Below are 17,152 nucleotides of genomic sequence, written 5' to 3'. Positions count from 1 at the left end.
AAGCCTAAAATTAACAGCATGTAAGTTTCAGAAAGTTACTCTACTTTGATTTTTTTTGCTTTCTCTTTCAGTTGTCAGCTGGTTTTGATAACTGCCCAGCAAATAGACAGATTTCACCAGCAACTTCAACTCCAGCCATGAATGAGTGTAACGCAGCTGCCAAGCCTTTACTTGAGCCTGAGGAATCTGTACCAGTCGGCAATGAGGTATTTCATACTTGAGGTTTTCTCTGCCTTAGAGACTTGTAGAGGAAAAAAAGTTCTAGAAAACTTACAAAATACTGAAAAAAAGTGGTTTTCTATGGGGAGTGGAATAGTAGCCATTTTAACATACTGTGTATAATTTTTATTCTCTTCCTGGGAAGAGGTAAGTGTTGAGCTGGACTGGCAAGAAAGTTTTGCCCGAAGATAGCAGTCAAATGAATTTTGAATTGGTACAGCAGACATTTGACAGTGCATTCCAGAGGCAAATTATCCATAAAGAAAATGATGGCATTATCTGAAATGTACTATTTGTTCTTTATATAGATGACTTCTATATATCTTCCTTCTCCCTTTTCCCCAGAATTCACAAGTTTTAAATAATGAGCTGGATATTACTTAGTCTTTCTGAAAATGATAGTACCATTTATCATGATAGTACCAATGATACTGGAGAAAAATGTTAAGAAAAATTTCCTATGTAGACTAGATGTCGGAATCAAATCAAAAATATTTGAAAAAAAGATTTTTTTTTTTTTTTAATTGAACTTTCTCCGTGAGGTGCATCAGCATTCTCTAAATTTCTTTGTTGTAGCTTTGGTGAGGCTGATTGTGCAATGCCTGTGTTATTGTCATTAAAATCCAAATCTTTCTTCTCTCTGAAGAGAATTTCAGAACTTTAGCTTCTTCAAATAAGCATAAATAAATAGGGTAAATTGGCTCTTATTACTGAACAAAAGGTCTAAATTTTTTCTGCTAAAAAGAAATTGTCTCTAAAATGAATGTGGTGATGCATATTGATAACACTCCAAAAACAACTTGGTTTATTAATTATCAAAATATGAGTATTGGGTTTTTGTTGGAAAGCTGCTTAGCTCCATAACCACCAACTAGTTCACTTCATGCTTAAGTACGTTGTCACTTGTCTTTCAACATCTGCATTTTCCTGTCTGGTTCACTTATACAATTGCTGCTATATGTCATGCCATTATGTTGCATCATTTATACTTTCGTAAAAAGTATCTTACCATTTGTTCTTTCACTGTATTTAAAGTAGATGAGGATTCTTCCTGCCTGTCTCTTTCCCTTTAGGTGCTCTTCTTTGTAACCAATGGCTTCCTTGAGTTTGTTCAAACATATACTGCAACCTGAAGTTTCTGCAGATTGCAGAAACGCTTCACTTCTTTTCTTGTATCCTGTACTTCATTATCAATGAAGCAGTTCACACTATTTGCAGATTACTCCAGAGGATAGTATTCTGTCCTGCTACTTAAAGAGCTAGCTGAAAGAGCTAATGCATAAGCTGTTTGATAAATAGTGTTGAGTGAAACATGCATCACTTTTCACATAAAAAAATTTCTGTCCCATAATTGCTTTCTTAGATTTTAAATTATTTGGGATAGATACCAAATACTGTATGTATTTTATGGCTTGCTGCAGTGTGGCTTCAGTTTCAGTATGATACCATTGCCTGAACAAAAATGTATCAGTGTAATATTTAATGTTGAAAATCTAAGATGTATTAGTTCAGATTTTTTGCTTATACTCTAATACTTTCCATTGTACTGCAAATAGTTATGGTCTGAGATGAGAAGACATGAGATTTTAAGAGAAGAGTTGCGGCAGAGAAGAAAGCAGCTTGAAGCTTTAATGGCTGAACATCAGAGGAGGAGAGAGCTGGCAGAAACAATATCTACTGTTGCTGCATCTGTTAAAAGTGAGGGATCAGAAGCTCAATGTACTCCACAGCAGAGTAGGACAGAAAAGTAAGAACATGAGTCACTGTCTTTGTGTATCTGTGGGTGCTCCTGTGTTTATTAAGATGTTGGTCTTAGAGCGTTTTCCTGTTTTCCTATGAGCACTGAATGAGAAGTAATAGAACACTTCAGAAGTTGAAAACTATTTTACTGACTGTTAGTTGGCAGTTTGCCAGTTTTGTGGCTTTAGCCAGCATGTTTAGTCTCCCTTGTTCTGTAGATGGTGAAAATTATATAAAGAGGAATGAAAGTGTGGAAAATGTCAAATGCTTAAAGCAGACTATTGTTTCCTCGTTTCTACAGCATTTATAGCAGCAGTAAGGTAATAAAGAAAAGACTTATTGAAAATTTTAACTGTCTTGCAATCAGAAATATAGCAGTTTCATTTTGCATTGGTGAGATTATGTTAATCAAGCTGCTGATTTTGGTGCAGCTTGATTAATTGAAGATAGACTTACAATATTAAAACAGTTAACAATTACATTTTAAAAATAAAAAAAACTGTCCCAGCCCCTTAAACATCCCTCTTTATCTTTAATATCCACTAGGACAATGGCAACCTGGGGAGGTTCTACCCAATGTGCACTGGATGAGGAGGATGGAGATGAAGATGGCTATCTCTCTGATGGACTTGGTCAGGCAGAAGAGGAGGAAGATGAAGAATCAAGTTCTAATGACAGTTTCTCTGTTTATCCCAATAACAACATACCAGAAAGTACATTTTGTGTTAAAGAAAACAAGGATAGGTTAGTTGCGTTACTTGTTGGCCTAATGCTAGTCAGGGTAAATTTGAAAGGGGTGGAGGAAGAAGCATTGCGTTAAATAGAAAACTTTTTTACAGCAAAGTGAGATTTCTTTCTTCTTGCTAGTGAGCTGTGGCCAGTGACACTTCCTTGTGAGTGTCTGTACCTGTGATGTGTTTAACTGATCTAGGTCATTTCTTCTGTTTTCAGCCATGTTAAACGTTGTCTGCCTTTGAGCTCTCTGGTTGGATTACCTGTTGCTCCTTATGTTCCCATGTTTTAGTCAGCTTAGCAGAAACTTTTGCCGTGATCTTGATCTGTGTGTCTGTGTGTGTGTTTTTTTAATCAGCGATTCAGAGAATTAAAAATTAACCCTGAAATTTTTGCTTTGCATTTGTTGGCTTTGGCAGCACTGAAAAGTATTTCTTTTCAGTTATTTTATTAATTAATGTAGATATTTTAATTCTTAACCTGGTTGAGTTCCTTATTGATCTTTGTGCGACTTAGCAAAATGCCATGTTAAAAGTTGTATATATCCTTTCAATTGGTCATCTGAATTTTTTTCATACTTGAAATAATTTTAGTGGATACGAATATATGTGATCTTCTATTCAGATGCTGTGTCTATTAATTGTCGTTGTATTGTTTTGATGGTTTTCGTTTAGTACATATCAAAAATCAGTATTGGGCAATCCTGAGAAGAATCCTTTTTTGAAAATGAACGTATTTGTTAGTTTCGGGTTTTTTTTAAGGATATTGTTGGGTTGTCAAACTCATGTTGGTGGTTGGCTGGTACAGTGAAGTGGCCTGAGCCAAGTGAGTTGTTGACATATAACTGAAAAGCAATTTCAGTAATTGAAATATCATGAGAGAGAGTTTAAAATGTTAGCTTTCGTCCTCGTTCTTTTTTTTCCGCCCAGGTGGAAGAAGTGCCGACCTCTTTCAGCAGATGGAAATTATCGTCCACTGTCTAAGACCAGGCAACAGCAAAATATTAGTATGCGACGGCAAGAAAACCTTCGTTGGGTGTCTGAACTTTCGTATGTGGAGGAAAAGGAACAATGGCAGGAGCAGATCAACCAGTTGAAGAAGCAACTTGAATTTAGTGTCAGCATTTGTCAAACTTTAATGCAGGATCAGCAGGTAGACTTGAAGAGCAATTATTTTTTTGTTTATTACTATATCTTTTTATTCTAAATCTTTCCAGCAATAACATCTGTTTTTTTTTTTTTTTTGGTAGTTGGGTCATCAGCATGTATTTTCTTTTTACAGACCCTCTCTTGTCTACTACAGACTTTGCTTACAGGCCCTTACAGTATGATGCCCAGTAATGTTGCATCTCCACAAGTACACCTTATCATGCATCAGTTAAACCAGTGTTATGCTCAGCTGACTTGGCAGCAGAATAACGTTCAAAGGTTCGTTGTCTTTATTGGTGTTAGACTGTGTAATTTGAAATGTTTCAGTAACAGAGAACATGCTTACATGAAAGATAGATTACAGATAATGGTTAAATGTTCTACGGAACTTCTGAGTTGATTTTCAGCTTGGAGTTGTATCAACCTTGGGGTTTTTCTTCCTGCGCTCGCTCTCACTCTTTTTAATCACCACTTTGAAAACTTTCAGACAGTTTTTTGAATCATCTTTTGTAAAGAGAGCCAACTGTTGGGATGTCCACCAAAAGACTATTCACATGGTTTCATGTGGCTTTTTTGGTATAGACTTGCCTTCCTGGAATGCTGTTTTTGTGCCTTCATTGTTTGTCAGACTACCTGGCAAGATTCTTGATTGTAATGGTTATGGAAAGATGGTGGAAAAGTTCTTTGTCCTTTCTTAGTGTTGTTAGTAAGAATTTATCCAACGGAGGATGGGTAAGCATGAACTTTCCACCTTTTGCACTATAATCTGTATTTAAATATATATTATAATCATCTTAATGCATTGTTTGAAAGTCCAGGCTCTTTATCCCTGTTTCGTCTTTTGGTAAATATATAGTTATTGACATATGTTTTAAAGCAGTTTTTGTGCCATTTGCAAATATCTTGCATCTGGGGTTGTTCCTATTTAATCTTCCTTTTTAAGCTACTTTTTTTTTTTTTAAACTATCTATTCATTAGAATAGATAGATTATTCTACTCAATTTCTTGAATAAATATTGTTATTATTACAGAGCAGTTGATCTTAAAACTGCTCCTGTTTGTCATTCAGGATTAAATAATAATTCTGTCTTGTCTTGTGGAGTTGTGTTTTTGCTGTGTGTGGGGCAGTTTGTGCTTGGGGGTCGTGTATGTGGCGGGGTTGTTTTTTTTTTTTTTTTGACTAGATGATTCAAGAAGCTGTTCTTTACATGCAGCAACTGAAAACTCAGTTTGTGCATCTTAACTCATGGTGTTTGTGAGGCAGGTGGAATAATACGGAGTCTCAAATTACTGAGTTGCGAGTTACCAGCTAGTCACAGCTTTCCTTTAGTACGTCATAGCCACTCTAAGTACCTTGATTGACTGACTGACTAAGTCTAATATTAGACTTACTGTTGAGTTGAAGAATTTGAGTTCATAAAAGTTTCATGTTAATACAGTTAAGCTCTATGTTAATGAGATTGTTTCAAAACATAAAGTGACACAACAACCTGATAGAAATAAGATAAACAGTAGAATAGTGGTACTGTGGAAAGATAACAGCAAGCTAAAAACAATCTTTTTTTTTTTTAAACCCTCGAGTGCTTATTTCTCCTTATTTTCAAGGTTGAAACAAATGTTGAACGATCTTATGCACCAGCAAGGAGAGCAACAGTGTCAGGAGAAGCCATCAAAAAAGGAGAGAGGAAGTAGTGCACCACCGCCTCCATCTCCTACTGTTTTTTGTCCATTCAGCTTTCCTCCACAATCTGTGAACCTGTTTAATATTCCAGGATTTACTAATTTTTCTTCCTTTGCTCCAGGTGAGTATTAGTACAAATGTGAAATGATACAAATTTCAGAAACTTCTGTTAAGAAGTTGATTTAATGTTAGTGGGACGTACTGATTTTTTTCCTCTACTTCTTTCTTTGCACTTAAGCACTCATTTTGGTTTGAAATATCTACAAATAGCAATGTGTTACTAATTTTTGTTCATATTAAAGCGATAGAGTAACTGCTGACTTGGATACAGTGTTCCTCATCTCAAACTTGCATTCTGCCAAATCTACTTTTAGTGTTGAATTTGAAATGGAAAAAAATTGTAGATGTTTTATTGTATCCTTAAGAGAATGTGATTCCGTGTTAAAGTTGCCTTAAACGATAATGTATTTCAGCCTTTTCAGGGAAACTGGGAGGTCAGCATAGATGTAGCTTACAGCTTTCAGATTCTAGATCTTTCTTCTGTTTTAGAACGTATTTTAACTTATACAGGACCTGCACAGAAGAATGTTTATATTCAGTTTTCTTGCTACTGTAAAGATTCTAAAGTTTAAATATTGTGTTGTCTTAGGCTGTCTGAATACTTGTTCTGTTGGAACTTTCTTGGCAGTTTCATTGTAGTTAAAGTATTGATAAAATCTTTATGCAGACAAAACTTTGTTTTCGTGTTTGTGTGTGTGTTTGTTTTTACTTGTAAGAGCTTTTTATTGGAATTTCAAGGAGTGCCTTCTTTTGTCCACAGATGGAATTCTAGTGGCGTGTGTAGTACCCAGTGATTTTTTGAAACCTGTTTTTTTTGGGTTTTTTTTTTTTTGTTTTAGATAAATTCTCATTATTGCAGGACTTTCAAGGCGGCAGCTGTTTTTGCTAGCTTTCTGACCATTTCTTCTGTTTTTTCAAAATTTTATGGTGCCACAATGGGGCAAATTACCAAACAGCTTCTGATTCTGTTGTGTATTTTGTAGGTATTAACTGCAATCCAGTGTTTCCTACTGGTTTTGGAGATTTTGCACACAATGTTTCCCCACGCGGCAGTGAGCAGCCACAGCAACATCCTGCAGAGCATAGTGCTTCTGGGAAAACTGAGTACATGGCATTCCCCAAACCTTTCGAAAGCAGTTCCTCTAATGGTGCAGAAAAACAAAGGTATTTAATATCACAGTGCAAGTCTTTTTTTGATTTTTCTCTTTTCCAGAAACAGGAAAAATGAGCAGAGGTTGGGGAATTCATCATTCTTGCAGAGATTTATTCTTTAAAGTAAATAACTGAATTCTAAAATGGTCTTTAATTCTGCATTTTCCTGGGGGGAAGTGGTTGTGTGTTTGTTTTATTTTTATTATTATTTTTTTAACCATCTGAAGTGTACAATTTTCTGTATATTAAGGTTGAATGTAGAGCTTGAGTGATTTTTATGATAAATTTTATCATTAGAGGAAGATGTTTTTAACTTTTTTGAAACTGAGCTGTCATGCCTAGAGGAGATAACTTCACAGTGAATGTTTGTTTTTTATGCTACAGTAGACTCTAATGAGGAATGTATTGTTTTAGGAGTGTTCTGTCCTATAATGCTATTTAAGCACAATGATAGGTAAATACACATAGTCAGGTTGAAATCAGTGAGTATATCAATTTCTTCAGATGCCTTCAGTTTTCATTTGGAAGGTTTATCACTTTTTTTTCGCGTCAGTATTCATTGCATTATGGATGAAGCTATTTATTTGCCTGGTAACACTTGCTGTTTCTACCCCAGAGACTACATTATGATATGTTGTGTTATTCGTGTGTTTCTGACAGAAGGAGTCATAGACAACCTGAAGAGGAAATGGAAAACAGATCAGTTTGGCTTAATGACAGCCAAGAAGCCAAAAAAGATGATCAGTCTTACCTGAAAGCAGATTTTGCAGTTTCAGTACAAAACACTGCTTCTGGTCGTAAAAATCAGTCTGATAGGAGCAGGAGAAGAGAGTTTGATGAGGAGTCTTTGGAGAGTTTTAGTAGCATGCCTGATCCAGTAGACCCAACTACTGTGACAAAAACATTTAAATCTAGAAAAGCATCAGCACAAGCGAGCTTGGCATCAAGAGATAAAACACCCAAATCGAAGAGTAAGAGGAAGAGCTCTTCTCAACTAAGAGGCAGAATTAAAAGTACTGGTAGGTTCTAAAGTAATTTTAGATACCAGGGCAATTTTTGTTCTAGAGAATTTACTCTTCATAAATGATACCTTTAACAATGGCATTTATTTCAAGAACTTTTCACTGAAGCATGAATTCATTTTACATAACACAAGTACACAAGTTTTTTGAGTATTTCTGTTTTTTTTTTTAAAGTAGTAAATGATTCGGGCATCATGATTTGGACTGATAGTGGATGCAGATATATTAACACAAGGAACAAACTGTGAAGAGAATCTTTCTTTTCATTTATATCTTTGCGTTGAAATTGGATGACTTACTGAAGGAGATGCTTCAGTAAAATATAGAATTAGCCTAATCTAGTGGCTGACTGGGGAGAGAAGGATAGGACTAGCTAGCATGCATTATACCGTTGCAGTCACTGAAGTTTTAATGATGCCATATAGCATCAGTGTACAGAGGAAAACTTTTGGCTAGGAAACATCATTGATGTTTTGCAGCTTTGAGGTGGCCCCTAAACCCTAACCCTAACCCTTCCCCTCTCCCATAAGGTTATGAAAGTGCAAGTGCTTCTAGTATGTGCGAGCCGTGCAAAAGCAGTAAAAGCAGACACTCTGAAGAGGTTGTTCACGCAAAGGTGTTCAGCAAAAGAAATCGAGAACAGTTGGAAAAAATAATTAAATACAGTAGATCTACAGAAATGTCCTCAGGTATTTTTTTTTCTGAATTTCAGTAATTATTTTTTGTTATGTGGATTTCTTTCTGTAAAGGACCTCTATACTTAGTCGCTAGTATAATATTTAAAAGCAATGTAGTGTATTATGACAAGGCAGAAGACATTATTTTAGCATGCAGGTTTTACTTTTAATTCCTAAGGATGCTATAAACATTAACAGCTAAAAATTGACTGTTGATTGCTATTCAGTGTTTTCTGTAGATCAGATACTGGATTAAAATAATTTAGAAACTGAAACTGTTAGAGCATAACAAAGAACAACCTAGCCAGCTGAAAATCTCACTTGTTCGTTGTTTTATTGCAAGTGGTAACTGCAATAAATCACACTTCATTTAGCATTTAGCACTGTTTAATTCTAGCATTTAAACTGCACCATGTACTGCATGCATGTTTCCTTCTTGTTCCTGCTTAAAGGACTTCTGTTAAATACCATTCAGATAAAATTCTATAGCATCACATTAAAAAACCCTCATTTTTGCCATCTGTACTGCTTTTCTTGCATCTAGATCGTGAAAATAATCTCTCTTGTGTCATTAGGTTCAGCCAGTACCTTTCTGTTTGAAAGTCACAGATAATTTAGTCAGTGTAGCATGACGTGCAGCTCTGTCAGTATAGTTATGTCCACACTAAGAGCTGTTTACTGGTGTACGTATCAAACTTCTTCAGTTAAGTTCTCAACAATAAGCAGCTTTGATGTCGTTCGGATGATTAAGCAGTCTTCCTCCTGCTGTTTTGTATAGACCCTGTCTTTACTTCTGGTGCGCGTTTTTGTGTTTATCACTGTCTGTCCCCACTTTCCTACAGCGCATGCTAGGAGAATTCTGCAGCAGTCTAACAGAAATGCATGCATTGAAGCGCCAGGTAATGCATTCACTGCTTAGCTTCAACAGTGTCCTATTCTTCTTCGTTTTTTTTTTTTTTCCTCTCCCCTCTTAGCTTTGGTCCTAAAACCAGACTTTTTCAGGAGTCCAATGAGTTAGCTTACCACATACTAACTAGCACTATTGCAGTACCTTTTCTATTACAAGGCAAGAAAAGTTATTTGTAATTTGCACGAGATGCAACAATACAAACTACTTTGAAGTGCTGTTGTGGATAACGTGTTGATCATATTCCTTGTTGACTGCAGTAATGATGAGAAGATATGCGTGTAGACTGTACACCAAAGTAAAACTAGTTTTCAGCAGGCACTTTTGGGATATTCAAAAGCTACTGTTACATTTTAGTAATTATGGTGGGGGAAGCGATTTTTGATAGCTTCTTATGGTTTGAAAAAGCTTACCTCTATTTAAAAATTCTGATTATCTACAGATGAATAGTTCACCAGATTGCAAAGTAACATTTGCTGTATTGCTTATAACTTCATTACCTGGAATAATAACGTATATGCTGCCATTAAACTAAGCTGAGTTTTTCAAATTTAACTTTTTTTTCCATTCAACACTTGCCCAAATATATATGTAATAAACTGTTTTGACATGGGCATAATCCTTAATTTCCAAAGGGAGAGGGACTGTTACTAAGTGTCACATTGTCTCCTTATAGCTGAAGGTTAACAGACCTTGTGTGCCTCAGAAGTGATTTGTATTAGACATGTATGAGAATATAGGATTTAAGCTTGTGGAGGGGGTGTGTGAAGGAGCGGCTTTCTTGAACTCGGTTTAGAGCTCTCATTCTTTGTCTTGCTTGTGTGTTGCAAAAGTATGAAATACTTGTAACGTGTAGACTTGAGACCTTTGGCCGTCTTGTCTGAAACATCCAGCGTTCATTAACGCTGAATGCCTGCTCTGAAAGCATTCTGAAGTGTGCAGTTCTATATAATTCTACCTAATAGAATCTGCACTGATTGAGGTTCACTTAGCATATGTAATAGGCAGTTCTTTTTCAACGAGGTGCGTGTTAAGGGCTTAAGTACTCACTTGTTTCTTCCCTTTTCTTACAGAAACTGGTAGCGATCTTTCTATGTTTGAAGCTTTGCGGGATACAATTTATTCTGAAGTAGCTACTCTTATTTCTCAAAATGAATCTCGTCCCCATTTTCTCATTGAACTTTTCCATGAGCTTCAGTTGCTAAATACAGATTACCTAAGGCAAAGGGCACTTTATGCTTTGCAGGTATGAGCAAAGATTTGAATCTTGTGTATGAATCGAACAACTCTTGGGTCCTTTTTTACAATGTCGATTTATTATCTTTTCCAGGATATAGTGACCAGACATTTATCTGAGAATCGTGAAAAACGGAAATGCACAAAATCAGTGAATTCTGCCACATGGATGGCATCAAATTCTGAACTCACTCCCAGTGAAAGCCTTGCTTCTACAGACGATGTAAGTTTTTATATCAAGTTCAGAAACTAGTTTACTGTGTCAACTTCTATCTTTTGGTTTACATGCATGCTTTTGTACTGAACTAGTCACACTAGTGACTGAATTTTTCTGAAATCCATATTAACTTGCAGAGACTTTTCTGCAAGCATGTAAGAGCATCTTCCTTCTAAAGTAATTAAACTTTACAGGGTCCTTACGCTAGAAATCAGTGACATGTAAAGAACTTGGAAAAAAGTATGAGGGACGTGAATCTAAAACCGTTGCATAAATCTAAAACCGTTGTTCAGAAATAGCTTAAATCTTCCTGTGAGTAAGGTCAGGGCAAGTATTTATCACCAGATTTATCACCAGGAATTCTTGCTGTTTTTCATTTAATTTCATTTTCATTTATTGTTTTCCATCAGATCACTGATGCCTCTGCACAGTTTCATATGTATTTATAGTTGAAGTATTTGGGGGAAAAAAGCATGATAGAATCACCTGATTGGTTTATATCCTGCAAGTAAGGTTATTCTCTAGTCAGGTAGCACGGGGACGAATCTGGAAACGACAGTATGTAGCTGAACAGAATTGTTGGCTTGTTGACATGCCTGTGAAAGGATGGTGCATTCCTGCATTATATGCAATTGTTTGGGTGTTTTAGGAAACTTTTGAGAAGAACTTTCCTACAGGAGCATGTCAAGATTGTGAACAAAATGATGCAGACAATGGGAGTACCATGTCTACATCTTCAAATTTTGAACCTTTTGCCACTGATGACCTTGGTAAGAATGATGTAATTTACAATATTGTAAGTATGATTCTGTCACATGCTCTCCTGAAATACCAGCAACTGGCTACACTTAAATGTTATGCTTGGCTGTGATTTCTGTGTGTGACCACGTGTTCTGTAATAAAACACTTCAAGTAATTAGCCACTTCTGCAACACTTTGACTTGGTCAAAGTGCGTAATAAATAGAATTCTAGCTGAGTTATAATGTTTTAAATTTCAAAACCTGTGGCTATGAATTCATTGTTGTTCGTGTTTTCTTGTCTTATTAATTTTAATATTTTTATTTAGATTAAAAGATGTTTTTATTCTAAATATAGGCAACACAGTGATTCACTTAGATCAAGCTTTGGCTAGGATGAGGGAATATGAGCGTATGAAAATTGAAGCTGAAAGTACCCTTGACTCTGAGGGCTGCTCTAGTAATTTTCAGGGTGCTTCTGCTGCTAAATTAGAAGGTATGCACATATATACATATTTTGCTTAGTTTTAGAAAATAATCGATCTAAGTATCAAGAATCATTTAATTGGCTGACTTGCTATCCTCTTCATCTATGTTGAAAACTTAGCAAAGTTTCATAGGATGTTTACACAATGAAGTAAATCTCTTATTTAAAAAGAAAATATATTGATACTTCTTTAATAATAATGTTAAATGACTTGAAAATGTTCCCCGCCCCCTTCTCTCACAAGGTCCAAATACCAGTGAAAGTCTCTGTGGGCCGCAGTCAAGTGAAGCTTCTGTTCCATGTCCTCGTATAGATACTCAGCAGCTTGACCGGCAGATTAAAGCCATTATGAAAGAGGTCATTCCTTTTCTGAAGGTAAGAATTCTCTCCAGTAGAGGGTGAACTAGAAGAATAAGAGGAGGACCTACATACTTGCACAGAAGAAAGTTTATACTGAATTAGTGGAAAAGGCAATAGCTTTTGTCACGATTCAAATGTTAAGTACTACAATTGAAAGCTACTTTTATCTGATGTATTCTAAAACAATCTTTTTACTTGCACTTTTGTGCACCTGTAGAGAGATATTTGTTCCTGAAAGGTAGGACAAAAATATTGGATTTGATTTTTTGATGAATTTGTAAATGAGAAGATATACGTTCTACAGACTTTCATCTTAGCCTCAGCTGTCATATGTGTTAGATTGCAAACACTGCTGAGGCTGTAGTAAGGATTAAATTCTCCAGCAGCAGAAGGATTTAATAGAGAAAGTAGTAGTGAAGTTTCTAGTTTGCACAGGGTTAGTGAATGTAGACTTCATGAAGCACAGAGACCTCTTTGGAGCTGACCAAATCAAATAGAAATATTTGAAATTGTTAATGAATGTACTTCTGAAATATATATTTCCTTTTAACAAGGACAACTGAGATAATTTTAATGAAAACTGTTACGTACTATGTAACTTGAGATTTTTGAAGAATAGCTCAGTAAATTGTTGATTTTTAGCATTATTTTTCCTATTTAAAAATTCCTTTAGAGCTGGTGAGAGCTTCAGAATGTCTTATGAATGGGAGGAGAAATGCGTTTTTTTAATAGGAGGAGAAACATTCACATCTCATTCTGTGCATGGTTAAAGAAGAAAAAAGGTCAAGTTGTAAGATGTTTAAGTCATCTCCCTGTACCCCTTTCATGCCCAGTATATAAACTTAGGTTTATCTAACAAGATACTTGGTTGACACCAATACAATACTATATATAATGTTGACATGCCACAGTTTTGGTGTCTGAAGACTTGCTGTTTGCTTGCAATTCTAAAAAATTTAAAGTGGTAATACACTTGAATATACAGCTACAACATATGAAGATTCTTAGTTTGTCCAGATGTTAAAAGATGGCCTGTACTAATGTACTTGAAAAGTGAGATACAGCTTTGTGTGCTTTGGAGGATCAGTAGTTAAGTATGGTATCTGCCATAATTGTGTCCTACTTAACTTGTTTCATGAAACAAGTTAGAACCTGAGTGAGTTGTTCCTGAGGTGCGTCCCCTTCAGTGCACAGGTGATGGTGTTTTTTTTATAAGTGCATTCCAATATTGGAGATAATGGCTAATATTTTTTAAAATGATAACTAATTAAATTTATTCTGTAACACTCATTTAGGAACACATGGATGAAATATGCTCTTCTCAGTTACTGACATCAGTAAGACGTATGGTCTTGACTCTTACCCAGCAAAATGATGAAAGTAAAGAATTTGTCAAGTTCTTTCATAAGCAACTTGGCAGTATACTGCAGGTTAGTAGTTTTTTTTTCAGTGTTGTCTTGCAACATGGTATTACAGTTTGGGTTATTGGCAACAGGCAAGCTAGCTTCCCTTAAGTTGTATTTTACAATTTCAATAGCTACTTTTTCCTTCTTCAGTTTTGGTACAGTAACAAGTATTACCTTATATCCTAAAGTCAGAGCTTTACCATGCACAGAACTTTTTTCCATCAACGCCAGATAATGAGATGTACTAAAAATGCCGAGCTTAACTTACTGTGTGTTCTTTGGAAGTGGACGTTTTTGCACATGCAAATTTTTAATAATCTAAATAAGAAGTTTGAAGAAGTCTGCTGCGGTTGTCTTCAAGCAGAGCTCAGTTGATAGTCTTTCTGGACATCTTGTATGCATTACTAAAAATAGGTTACTCTCTTTTTGGTACAAGTATGGAGTTGTTAATCGGGTAAATTTTTATGACTACAGAGTCTATTTTAAAAATGTTTAAGACACTTAAACTGCTACTTAGTATATACTTTAATCTAGATTTATTAGCATTATGACAAGTACTTAGTCTTTGAACTTCTAGAGCCTTTTCTAAAAACTAAAGAATTATTTCTCTTCACAGGATTCACTGGCAAAATTTGCTGGTAGAAAATTGAAAGATTGTGGGGAGGATCTTCTTGTGGAGATCTCTGAAGTGTTATTTAATGAATTAGCTTTTTTTAAACTAATGCAAGACTTGGACAACAACAGTATTTCTGTAAAGCAGAGATGTAAAAGAAACACAGAAACAACTGAAGTGACACAGTCTAATTCTAAGGAGGTTTGTTTAATTAGACTTCTTGAAAAAATTTAGCTTTTCTGAGTTTCCTAAATATCTGTATGTCTTAAACTGAGTTAAATTAAAAAAAATTATACCCTGTATACGTGTTTTTTCACCATACATAGTTAGCAATTAGTGCTGTACCTGTGTTATCATAGTGTTTTGATTGTGTAGAAACAGGAACTGGTTAGTTTTCCTCAAAAGTTGAGGCGTCCTTTGTTTTCAAAGATGTCTAATTGTGTAGACTGTCCACATTTTAGAAGAAGTGTGTTTTAATGGTTGTATGGGTGCACAGGCAGGAATAGTCAAGTGACAAAATAGTCTTAATAGCTGGGGTTATTGAGTAGTCAAAATATTTAGGTTGACAAATGCATTATTTTGTCATATCCAAGTACATCATCTCTCCACCTGTGCCTACATCTTTTGTTGCAGGCAGACAGACCCATCTTTTTCAGAAGACTTCTAATTAGGTAGTCACTAAACAATCGGCTGTTGGGATGTGTAGAAAGTACAACTTTCAAGAATTGGAGTGTAAAATACATAAGTTCTTAAGTAGTATTTAAGACTATAGTACATAGTCTGTTCTTAGAATGTAGTGTTTTGGTTGGTCGTAGCACTTTATTAGCGATGCATCACCATCATTAATTGTAGTATTGCAGTGTTTTAGGAATGTGGCTATTTAGTTACAGTTTAAAAAGAAATGCTAAAACAAATGTTTTATATAATACTTCATGAATATACATGATTTAGTATCTACCTAGATGTTTCTTCTTATGTAGTATAGGTGTGACCTCAGTATATTTTCAACTTTCTTTAACACAAATACCAAAAAAAAAACCTTAATTGCAGTCTTATTTTAAAATATCAACAGAATAGTTCTGTGCCAGATGCACAAATTTCAAGTCCTGTATGTCCCTAAGCCTATCATCAGCTGAATTTCAGCATACCTCAACTGAGATATAACAGTAATATGGATAGTGTGAGATAAGATGCTGGAGTGCCTTATAAAGAGGCCAGAGACATAGTATGAATCTGGAAGGGCTTAGACTTAACTTCATCCTCATTAAATTTGAAGTGGCTTCGTGGATCTCAGTTTCATAAAGGATTATGATCAGTGGCACAGAGTCTAACTGGAGGCCTGTAGCTAGCGGTGTCCCCCCAGGGGTCAGTCCTGGGTCCAGTCTTGTTCAGGGTATTCATCAATGACCTGGAGGAAGGCACAGAGTGCACCCTCAGCAAGTTTGCTGATGATACTGAACTGGGAGGAGTGGCTGACACACCAGAAGACTGTGCTGCCGTTCAGAGGGACCTGGACAGGCTGGAGAGCTGGGCGGAGAGGAACCTCCTGAAGTTCCACAAAGGCAACTTCAGGGTCCTGCACCTGGAGAGGAATTACTCCGTGTGCCAGGGTAGGCTGGGGGCTGACCTGCTGGCAGGCAGCTCTGCAGAGAAGGACCTGGCAGCCCTGGTGGACAAGTTAAGCATGAGCCAGCAGTGTGCCCTTGTGGCCAAGAAGGACAAGGGGATCCTGGGCTGCATGAGGCATAGTGTTGCCAGCCGGTCGAGGGAGGTGATCCTCCCCCTCTACGCAGCCCTGCTGAGGCCTCACCTGCACTACTGTGTCCAGTTCTGGGCTCCCCAGTACAAGAGAGACATGGCACTCCTGGAGAGAGTACAGCGGAGGGCTACCAAGATGATTAGAGGGCTGGAGCATCTCTCCTATGAAGAAAGACTGCAAGAGCTGGGCCTGTTCAGCCTGGAGAAAAGAAGATTGAGAGGGGATCTCATCAATGTGGACAAGTATCTGAAGGGGGAGTGTCAAGAGAATGGGGCCTGAGGAAAAACTTCTTCACTGTGAGGGTGACAAAGCACTGGAAGAGGTTGCCCAGAGAGGTAGTGGAGTCTCCTTCGCTGGAGATATTCAAATATCCATTGCCCTGGACGCAATCTTGGGCAATGTGCTCTAGGTGACCCTGCCTGAGCAGCAGGGTTGGACTAGATGATCTCCAGAGGTCCCTTCCAACCTCAACCATTCTGTGAGTCTGTGGTTTTATGCAATACCCTGAGAATGCATGGACCCAACTTAGATCTGGTACTTCATCTCAGTGCCTGAAAGAGAGAGAACTGAGGTCAAAGTCAGTGTTTGCGTTGTTGCTGTGGTGCCAGTTCAGATTCCACAGGGTCAGAGTTGAACCAGAGCTGATAGGTCCTGCTTATTTTGTGCAGTCCCATACAAATGTCTCTCCTTGGTCTTCTCACGGCTTTCAGATGTGGGACCTTGTCTCACAGGCACATCTAACCTTGCTTGATATTGCAGCTGTCTGGGGGCCAATGAGCTGACTGGTTTTGGTTTCCACACTGAAAAACACAGCTCTCCTTGTCTTGAATGGAGCTAGCATTTCTAATTCTATATGTTTAGTATGAGTCAACCACAGCCTGGAGAAAGAGCCCATGCAAATGTGACTTAAGGTTAGCACAGTTTCTCTTACTGTTTTTGCAACATGAAGATTGTGAAGACTTTTGTGTAAAGTCTATAATTGTGTCAAAATTCTTGTG

At 36.7% G+C, this 17,152-nt stretch overlaps 1 protein-coding gene across 48 annotated transcripts in view; it reads left to right on the top strand.

Annotated features, from left to right (window-relative positions):
• PCM1 (pericentriolar material 1) overlaps window positions 1–17,152 on the top strand; it is a 43,651-nt gene that overhangs the window by 19,184 nt on the left and 7,315 nt on the right. For 13 of the 48 annotated variants that reach the window (XM_068942744.1, XM_068942736.1, XM_068942718.1 and 10 more), the window contains 17 exons: window positions 72–206; window positions 1,776–1,966; window positions 2,506–2,703; window positions 3,621–3,843; window positions 3,973–4,118; window positions 5,445–5,641; window positions 6,564–6,744; window positions 7,393–7,751; window positions 8,285–8,443; window positions 9,274–9,330; window positions 10,412–10,584; window positions 10,669–10,797; window positions 11,441–11,561; window positions 11,888–12,025; window positions 12,261–12,391; window positions 13,672–13,806; window positions 14,399–14,596. In XM_068942744.1, the coding sequence (XP_068798845.1) occupies window positions 72–206; window positions 1,776–1,966; window positions 2,506–2,703; window positions 3,621–3,843; window positions 3,973–4,118; window positions 5,445–5,641; window positions 6,564–6,744; window positions 7,393–7,751; window positions 8,285–8,443; window positions 9,274–9,330; window positions 10,412–10,584; window positions 10,669–10,797; window positions 11,441–11,561; window positions 11,888–12,025; window positions 12,261–12,391; window positions 13,672–13,806; window positions 14,399–14,596 (2,871 nt within the window). The remainder of the gene's footprint in view (window positions 1–71; window positions 207–1,775; window positions 1,967–2,505; window positions 2,704–3,620; window positions 3,844–3,972; window positions 4,119–5,444; window positions 5,642–6,563; window positions 6,745–7,392; window positions 7,752–8,284; window positions 8,444–9,273; window positions 9,331–10,411; window positions 10,585–10,668; window positions 10,798–11,440; window positions 11,562–11,887; window positions 12,026–12,260; window positions 12,392–13,671; window positions 13,807–14,398; window positions 14,597–17,152) is intronic. The other 35 variants (XM_068942749.1, XM_068942742.1, XM_068942733.1 and 32 more) reach the window with 9 other exon arrangements.

Source organism: Struthio camelus, chromosome 4 (genome assembly GCF_040807025.1).
Source record: "Struthio camelus isolate bStrCam1 chromosome 4, bStrCam1.hap1, whole genome shotgun sequence".
Taxonomy (NCBI): Eukaryota; Metazoa; Chordata; class Aves; order Struthioniformes; family Struthionidae; genus Struthio; species Struthio camelus.
This window is presented reverse-complemented; position numbering and strand designations above follow the sequence as displayed.